The sequence below is a fragment of the Xenopus tropicalis genome, chromosome 3 (assembly GCF_000004195.4).
Source record: "Xenopus tropicalis strain Nigerian chromosome 3, UCB_Xtro_10.0, whole genome shotgun sequence".
Classification (NCBI taxonomy): domain Eukaryota; kingdom Metazoa; phylum Chordata; class Amphibia; order Anura; family Pipidae; genus Xenopus; species Xenopus tropicalis.
Genome location: NC_030679.2, coordinates 109,598,521 through 109,608,246, shown reverse-complemented (window position 1 = coordinate 109,608,246; position 9,726 = coordinate 109,598,521). Strand labels below are relative to the sequence as shown.

The 9,726-nt window shown below is 38.4% G+C and overlaps 1 protein-coding gene across 1 annotated transcript in view; it reads right to left on the bottom strand.

The window, feature by feature from the left end:
* Positions 1 to 344: 344 nt before the first annotated feature.
* Positions 345 to 9,726, bottom strand: part of ticrr (TOPBP1-interacting checkpoint and replication regulator) — a 31,916-nt gene continuing 22,534 nt past the window's right edge. Inside the window, exons 17-22 of the mRNA XM_031899228.1 lie at positions 8,816 to 8,877; positions 7,439 to 7,585; positions 7,180 to 7,307; positions 4,684 to 7,075; positions 4,226 to 4,351; positions 345 to 2,371 (exon numbers count right to left, since the gene is read on the bottom strand). Coding sequence (XP_031755088.1) covers positions 2,220 to 2,371; positions 4,226 to 4,351; positions 4,684 to 7,075; positions 7,180 to 7,307; positions 7,439 to 7,585; positions 8,816 to 8,877 — 3,007 coding nt within the window. The 3' untranslated portion in view covers positions 345 to 2,219. The remainder of the gene's footprint in view (positions 2,372 to 4,225; positions 4,352 to 4,683; positions 7,076 to 7,179; positions 7,308 to 7,438; positions 7,586 to 8,815; positions 8,878 to 9,726) is intronic.

Sequence of the window (9,726 nt, the reverse complement as noted above, 5' to 3'; positions counted from 1 at the left end):
AAATTACAAAGAGTTCCTCAGGGCTGGTAAGTTGGCTCCAGAAGGAAACCCCAACTATGTCCATAATTCTGCACATTCAGAGGAGTTGGCATCATGTACAAGGTATATTCATTAAAAAAGTCTGACACTGTGTATGAAAACCGGCTCTGGTTAAGTATGTCTGCGTGTCTGCAATCACAGCATCTGCCTGCAAGAGCCAAGGTTCAATGTATGCAAAGAGAAATGTGTGATGCATGGCCGCCGTCCAACCCACAGACATTCATCCATCTCTTAACTGGGCCCCGAAATACTGGTACAAAATTGGGGAAAATTGGTGGGCAGGAAAGCAATGAATGAGGCTTATAACTGTAGAAATTGCCCTTATTTAATGCTCATAGCCTCAGCACATGCACCATAATCAGAATTTTACATTTCATTAATACAGATTTCCTTTGCAGCAATCAGCAGCGAGTCACAGTCGGGTTGCTCAAAGTACCACATTCAGCATAGCAGAAAGAGAAAGTAGCAGCTATCTGGTTGCAGGGTCTTATTCTTCCTAACAACCAGGCAGTGGCTAATATGGGAGACTGGAACACATGAATAATAGATGGAAATTAACAGTAAAACTGTAGCATCACAGAGCAACAGTTTGTCTGCTGGGGTCAGTGACCCCCAACTACTCCATGAAATATGAATATACATTAAAGGTTTTGCCAAATTGTCCCTACTCAGCCAGTCAGTTATAGCTTCTAATGCTAACGGACTCCTGCTGCACAAATATGGCCACCCCTCTCATAGAGAAACATGGGGGATCAGATAGGTAGTCAGTATCTCTTTAAAGGTGAAATACCCCTTCAATATAGATTACTATAAGAAAAATTATACACACACACACATCTAGTGTTCTAAATAAAAGGAACATGATTATTTTAGAATGGAGAGAGATTATGGAAGGAAGGAGAAATAAATGGTCGGAAGAGGTGACTTTGTATTCCCCTCTATTTGGAAGAGACGTTCAGCTAAATGTATACTTTTCCCATATGAAAGACTGAACGTCACAGTGGCAGGGAGATTCATTTTAATCCACTACTTGTGCTACTAAAGGTAGATTGTAAGCTCTACGAGACAGAAAGTCACTGTGCAATAATTCTGCCAGTTATTAATGCTACATAAAAATGGCTTGTGATGTTACAGTTCTGGCATCGGAAATGCAAATGTATTAGACCATATTTATCTGGACTTGGCATTTATTTTGGAAACAACGGCTTATTTGTGCCGTAAGTAAACACCCAATCACTGGGTTCAGAGCTAGAGGAGGGAACCATCACTAGATGTGAGCAGAGTATTGCAGCATCCTATGAACACACACCGCTTGTTGCTTATAGTAGCACTGCCTTTTGCTTTAGTCCTGTTGACAACAGGGGAATAGTCAGCAATACCAAAAAAAAACATAGAAAAACTCTCCTTACAAGTTACAGGCAAAAAACATGGACCAGATGCCCTTTTGTTAACTTATATTTAACCCTTTATATCTTGTTGCCAGGAAACCCAGATTGTGCATTTTGGGGTTATATGGGAAAGTTTGGAAATGGCGTAAGATCCTGTGTATGAGGCACATAATGCATACACAGCCATGAGACATACTGTACATGCACACAGCACTATTCATATTACTGTTTATTATTACAAAATGACCCAATAAAATATTTTCATCTCTGCATCATATATACATATGTCTGCATTTCAGTATCTCCAAATGTTTTTTAAACATTTGGAAATAGAAAAATACAGATCTGTATTAAAAAAAAATACAAATTTAATTTAAATATACATTATGGGACAAAACATTTAGATATTTACATTCATGTACAAGATATAGGCTTAATTAGCAAAAGCCCAAGTATAAGGAAAACCTTGGAGACCCTGGCAGTGAACTTATGCATCACATTAACACGTGCACTATTTGGATATACAGCACAGGAATCATTTTCTTGCCAGTTATAGTGCATTGTACTGAACGCTCATTTAGGCAAAGTATGTTGGCCTTTTTTGGAAAATGCAAAGGCAACACATTATTTTAATTACTGGCTTCTGCCCATGCAACACAGTACTTATGTCATGAAAATCTTTGGCTATTGTAATAATCTGTTGCTCAGTGCAGGCCACCTCACTGACATTGCAACTGGTGAGAAAAATAAACTCCATACACAGCCTAACAAGCAACAAATAAGCCCCATACATTATGTAATGAGCTTTTTCCGACTATAGGTCTTGCTGACAGAACGAAGAGCATTGGCTTTACTAAAGGGAGAATCATCATAAACAGCAGCTGGATTTGCTTGTCTTTTCAGTGTTGGTGGTTCTTGGTCACTGTCACCATCAGAAAACACATCTGTAACGAGAAATTCATTGGTCAACATACAGCTTTTGATACATACACTACACATATTACATGTCAGGGTGTAACTGATAAGGCAATAATTAGATTTCAAGTGCAGACTCTGCTGTAATCGCAATGATGGATCTATATGCTCAAGGGCCATGGCATACAAGGAGTCTTTGAAACCTTTAAAGTGATGTTTGCACCAAAAATATGATGGTACATGAAGTTCCCTATTGGTCATGTTGATCATTTTTCCCTAATCATTGTAAGTAAATGTTACTTGAAGTTCCTAAACCTGACTGTCCCTTCTCAGCCTGTCAGTTATAGCTTCTAATGCTAACGGCTTACTGCTGCACAAATATGGCAGCCTTCTCATAGAGGAACATGGGGGATCAGATGGGTAATGTAAAAGCACTTGGCAAATACCTTTTTGGCAAAATTATAAATAGCATGTGAAGACAATATCATAGATGAGGAAAAAGGTTTCATTTCTGGCGTCAGTGTCTCTAAGCAAAGCACCATAACTATCCTTTGGTGGCCCCATCTAGTCTGAGGGCCTCCAGTTGGACAATCCTGCTCCAAACAATTAGTGGAACCACTTGTGTTAACAATCTAAGCATACGAGCAGCAATACAGTAGGGATTAGTCCTTGTTACCTCTGCTTTGTTCATAGCACCTCAGCAAACCTCTCTAACAGACACTTTGCACAACTGATGCCATAAACCAGCTGGAGGTTTGTAATAGAAAATCTCCTCTTTTACATGGCAATCAAAATGAATCCTGGCAGGCTGGCATTGTTCATCTCTACTATGCTGAGCAAGGTGACTTCTAATAAGGGCAATGTCAGACAGGGCGTTTTTTTTTACCTCCACTGGTGGTGGTGATTTTCACAAAAAAGCAGGTAAAATTGCTCCATAATGCTGAGGGGAGACATTTTGCATGATTTTGTGTTTTAACAGCAGCAATTGACATAGGCAGCTATTCGAAGGTATTTTCAGGGATTTTATTGCCCGTGGAGAGAATTCAATTTCCCCATGGGCAACAAAATGCCCTGCAGAGAGCACAGCATTAAATGACTTTTATTGCAGTAAACATCTTCACTCAGTGGGAGTGCTACAACCATTACAGGAGCGGTTCACCTTTCAGTTAACCTTTCGTATATTACAGAATGAACAATGCTAAGCAACTTTTTATTTGGCCTTCATTATTTATTAGTTTTTAAATGATATGCCTCCTTCTGACTCCTGCTTTCAAATTGGGGACAGAGTCTCCAGCAACCTCAAACCATTGCTCTAAGTTTTACAATGTTCTTAATACTTTTTAATTATTTATCCTTCTGTTTAGAGTCTCTCCTATTCCAGTCTCTCATTTAAACAACTCCCTGGTTGCTAAGGTAATTTGGAACCTAACAACCAGATAACTGATGAAATTCCAAACCTGGAGAGATGCTGAACAAAAAGTGAAATAATTGAAAACAAAAAATGAATACCAATTGCAAATTGTCTCTTTATAGCAGTCTTTACATCATTCTAAAGGTTAACTCAAAGGAGAACACAACTCCTTTGAGGCATCTGGCAATATTAAAATGGAGATGCAAGGCAAAACATCTCTATATGGACTTGGCAATAAAAAAAAAACTGCAGAGGATGAGCCAAATGCTTTAGCATATGTGACCGCAACTTATACACAAATAAAACACCTTGCTATGCACTTATTTGGAGACGTTAGCCATGCAGTAATTCTGGCATGAGAATTTAGCACCATTCCTTGTGCCTAATCAACTGGAGAGCAGAACCAATCCAAACTGTCCTGATACAGTTTATACTACTGCATAGTAATGATTTCATTAACACAAAGAAATACCTTGTTTTTTTTCTTTTCGCTTGGATGAAGGAGTTTTTCCTTTATATAACAAAGGGGACTGAGTAAGGGACAGCAGACCACTTGCAGATAATGGATTTTTTGGTACCTTGCTGGGTGGGGTAAAACCTAAAAATAAAATAAAAATGAATCAAAAAATAATGCATCTGTAGTCAACCATTAAAAGTGACAAAAAAGCAAAAGTAATAAATGGTTACTTTCTTGCAATATTTCAGAGGAGGAAAGAGGTTGGCGAGACATGGCTCTGCCGAAAAGAAAAAAATGAAAGGAAACTAAATAACAGTGGAGTGTGAGGAGCAGAGATGCATTACTGATGCAGACTGGTATTGGCTAGACAACACACATACACATCTGCACCAACAAAGCCTTGCAGCAAGCCAGCTAATGCTTATAACATTATGCTCACATATACTATTCACTGATAAAAGTGTAAGTTTTACCTGAAATATTAAAAACTTCATCACAAATGCTTTGCTGTGAAGAGCTTAAATTAGAGGACAAACTTCTGTCCGAGATGATTTCCATTTCTTCCTTGGTTTGGTGTCTCTGCACGTCCGAGCTGCTATCCTCATGTCTATTGAACGTGCACACTCTTTTAATATAACGTTCTGTTTCTTTGGTAGGGGACACAAGACTGAAGACTCGTTTTCGAGACCTAAGTCCAAAAGTCCCCGTGTCAGCTTTACTTTGCTGTTCAATAACTGGTGACTTCTCCAAAAGTTTAGAAACTCCTTCAAGCTCAAAATCCCCTTCATATTCTTCTGGAATAGGCAGGCTGTCTGCATACTCTGGAATCTTATCACATCTCAAAAGATTTGTACAGAGAGCTGATGCTTTTTTCTTTCTAGGCCAATTAATGACATCTGTGCTCATCTTTTCCTTATGTTTAGGGGATGGTGTCCAAGGAACCCCTGCATCGGACTGGGATGGAGAAGCAGCAGTGGAAAGACACCCATTAGGTGTGTAAGACTGACAAATTAAAGTCTGAATTCCACTTTTGCCCGGTGTATAATGAGATTCAGTCCTTACTGCATGTTTGCCACACCACTTCTCATTAAAGGGGCTTTCATCTCCTTTCCTTTTCCTGGAGATAGTTGGTGTTCTATTAGCATCCATATCAATTGTGGAATTTGAGTCCGTTCGCTTGAAGCGAAGTTTCGGCAAACCAGACTCCTGCATTTCAAGCTCAACTTCATATGTTGACTGAGGAATCATTTTGCAGCGACTCTTTGGTGTTGAGAACTTTGCAGGAATCTCAGGAGTTCCGAGGCGCGCCGCAGCCTCTCTCTGCCTTCGGTCGGGAGTACATCGTAACCCATATGTTGATGTGGAAATAACATTTCCCAAACACTTCGGAGTGGTGGGCAGATAACTTAGGCCTGAGCCAGAAGGTTTTCGCGTAATGAGGACTTTCATCTTCAGTTCAGATGCTTCTGTTGACACAACTCGAGCTTCTGAAATATCAATACTTTCCTCTGCTTGAGAGCTGTTAATAAAAGATTCTGTAGCTTCCTGACTGTCTAAAGAAGAGGAATCAAACTTTTCACTTACTATTATATCCTCTTCAGCTTTTGATGATGTAACACTGGATAAAGCATTTTTCAGATTTGGAGACAAGCATTTATCTGTAAAAGGAATACTTGATGATGAAACGGACATCTGGTAAAGAGAATCAGTGCACTTCCCAGGCTGAGCAGCCAATGTTACGTTCTGCATTTGCGTTGAGACATGGGCAGGCACACTGCAAGGAGTCCCTGCTTTTGTACTTTTGTCATTATTCTGAAGTGTCTCTGTCAGAGGTGCCCCAGAATACTCTTGTGAATCACAAGGTTTTAGCAATGCAACTGATTTTTTAGGTGTTGAACGAACAGACGTTACTTTGTTTTCTGAACAAAAGGACTTGGGTGCAGATGAGGGAGTAACAGGTGATGACACACAGCAACTTGAACCAATCACTTTTTCAGGAGTGCATTCTCGCACGCGAGTTAATGCAACTGTCAGTTCCTTCATAATGGACATTTTTGGTGATGGTGTATGAGAAACAGAAGCCAAAGCAGATCTCTGTGGTGTTTTACGGATAGGTGTACTTGGAACAGAAGCCAAGACATGTCTCGGTGGAGTGCTACGAACAGGTGTGCTCATAACAGAATCCATAATAGTTTTCTGTGGGGTCTGACACACAGGTGTTCTGGAAACAGAAGCCAAAATTACTTTCTCCGGTGTCTGACAAACAGGTGTATTTGGAACAGAAACCAAAATAGGTTTCTGTGGTGTTTGAAGAATAGGTGTATGGGGAACAGAAGCCATAATATGCTTCTGTGGTGTCCGGAGGAAATATCCTGGTGGTCCATGAGAGTCAAGATCCTGGGGGTATTTGAGATCTGATTTTCTGGGGGTGTTTGAGATCTGTACACTTTGCTTTGCAGGAGTAGTGTTATTACTTCTCCTAGAAGTCCTAGAAGGGGTTCTGAAATCCTTACTTTCCAGTCTTTGTAACTTTTGAGGCGTCTTCACTTCCTGTAAAGTCTGACAGACAGATACCTTATTTGGTGAACCATCTTTTCCAGGAGTCATTTGTGCTAGTCTCTCACTTCTCCTTCCCCAAGGCTTCAAAGGAGATTTTTCCTCTGGTTTAGAAGGGGAGAATAATTTCCCCAGGTTTCTAGCAGCTTTTTTTCTTTCTGATGAACTTTTGGAAGGTGTTTTTAACCTTTTAGGAGTTCTGGCTGGAGTGCGTGGCGTGCAAGGGGATTTAATGAGCATCTTTTCTGGCTGGTCTTCCAAATAAGAAACCTTTTTGTTTGGAGTTTTCCTAGGAGTTCTTCCTGGAGTCTTAAAAACAAAAAAATAAGAAAAATAAGTTTTTAAGGTATTTATTGCTAGAATTGTGAAGGAAATTTTGAATGGGTATAATTGTACTGGTACGTTATATTTACCTTACAAACAGAGTTATCACTGTCCAGATGTCTTCTAGATCTTTTGGTTGTAGGAGGACTAATTATTCCTAAGACTTCCCCAAAAAGTAGCCTTTTAGGAGTTTTTACCTCAGGTTTGGAGCAGCTGCCTACAAATCAATGCAATAAAGAGTTACAAGTTTAAAAGTAAGCACGCAAAACAAAGTTTAATCAAACCAACATTCAGCATACAGGTAGAAAGCAGAAATCAAGTGGCAGCATTTCAAGTTCAGTATAATACCTGTGCGATCTCTAGACAATTGCAACTGGGTAGCAGAATTCACCCTCTCCAGATTACGAGATTTTGGCTGTGAAGCATAAAAAGATGAGGAGTTCCTCCTTGTCAGAGATAAATGCTTGATGCGTGGGCTTCTTCGTAAATCAATATCTGTAATTTGGCAAAACAAACAAAAAAAATAGAAATATATATATATATATATATATATATATATAAAATATTATATAGGAAAATAATAAGTTGAACTGAACTTACAGGTCTTATGTAAAGAAAAAATGTGTTTATTGAAAATGGACTAATGTCTCGGCTAGCAGTCTAGCCTTTCTCAAAATATCCAGGAATCCGTTACAAAGCTCTTGCAGTTATGGGTGAATCTGTACAGTAACGTTTAACCTGCAGATCTGTGCACCCCTACACTGCTCAGCCTGTATGATGAATACATCTCATCATACGGAGACAGTGGCACTTAGTAAGCAAGATCCCCACACAGTCCTGCTTAACAGCAGCACCGATCAAAGAAAAAGTTAACAATTATTTTGCCTACAAATTGTTTCTGTCCTATATGTGTTGTTTTTGTTCCCCTGTGGTTGTCATCACCCTGTCTATTGTGTTCAGTGACCATGTTTGGCAATGTTGCTAATCATAGGAATGTTTGCCTTATGCAGTTCCCTACCCAAGGCAATTTTCATAAAAAAAATATCTAGCCAACCACTGACCAAATATCAAGCAGGCAGTTATTTCCACCCCATATATGGGCCAATAAGTTTCTGACTTGTGTGGCAGATTTGTTAGCCCTTGGATGGGCAAATAGCTTCCCTTAGCAGATTTTCCAACTGAACTACAAGTATTTTCAAATGAAAAATGCTTTCTAGATATGCTACTGCCTCCACTGCAAAGAGCAATTTTATTTCCTGGCGTTACTAGTCATTTACTACATTTACAAGGATTCTCCAGACAATGTTTTTCAGTTTACTGGGTTCCTTCAAATTAATAATATTACACCAACTTGTAATTTAACTTATAGATAAGATGAAAACATAGTTTAATAGCTTACAAATTTGTTAAGTGTTGAACTGCCTGTGACTAATATAAAATTAAAATGTGCTGAAAATGTTAAGACACTAAGGCAGCATTGCTAGCCTGTTTTGATTATTATGCCTATATAATTTAAAAAAGAAAAATAATAATGAAGGATGTATATAAAAGAAATATTACCTACACCCACTAACTGAATATGTATAGAAGTAGCGATGAGCGAGTTTTTTCGCCAGGCATGGATTCGCAGCGAATTCCCGCATTTCGCCATTGGCGAATTGTTTCGTGGAATTTCCGGAAAAATTTCCATTGTTGAGAATGGTACTATAATTAATTTTCTCTTACCTCGGATTTCTTTTTCTGGAGATTCTTCAACAATACTAATGTTGGAGTTTGACTCAGAAGGCCTGAAAGCACCGAATATACTTTAATTATTATCTTTCCATTTATTATTTATTATCTTTCCGTTCAGCAAAATTATATGCCATAAAACAAAATAAAGGTAGAGTTTGTGGGCAGTGCAAGTCTTGCCTTTTTAATTTCTAGGCATTATTAAATGAGTAGGGTTAATAAGGTCCTAAAGAATGTCCTTTGCCAGGGGCTTAAATTTACTAGCTTTCTGGCTCACATCCAGAATTTGTATAAAATAAACAAAAAAAATATGGTAATCTTAAATTTATTGTAATGGGAAATATAATAGGGGGGATTTAGACAAGTTCAGTACAATACAATGTTTTGTTGTGGAGCGTAGTCTCCACTTTGTCAAGCATGATGAAGGAAAGCTACACTCCAGTCAAATGTTATACCCATCAGCAATTGTCATACCAATTGTCAAATGTTATACCCCTCAGCAGTTGTGTTTTATCCCCTTATCCCTGATATAGTTTCTCTATTTTTTTTTTATATACTTTGTTTTCTACTGGTCACCGGTTGAAAAACAAAATTTGTTGATATGCGTTACAGCAAACCTTTAATTACTCACGGGGTACAGTCTCTAAAACAGTGCCTATAAACAAAGGATGAATATGGATACTGAATCCTCCACAAAAGATATGGCAGAGTTGACTCTAAACCCAAATTTATGCATTTAAAATACAATTTTAAAAAAATTGTATCAAAAGTGAACATAAAATTGTCAAGGTTAGTTGAGCAGAACACTTTAAAGTGTTTAAAGTTGGTTCACCTGCCAAAAGATACAGTTGAATCCTACACTTAATCCTGAATGAGGTACATAGCTGCTATAAATATGTATTTTC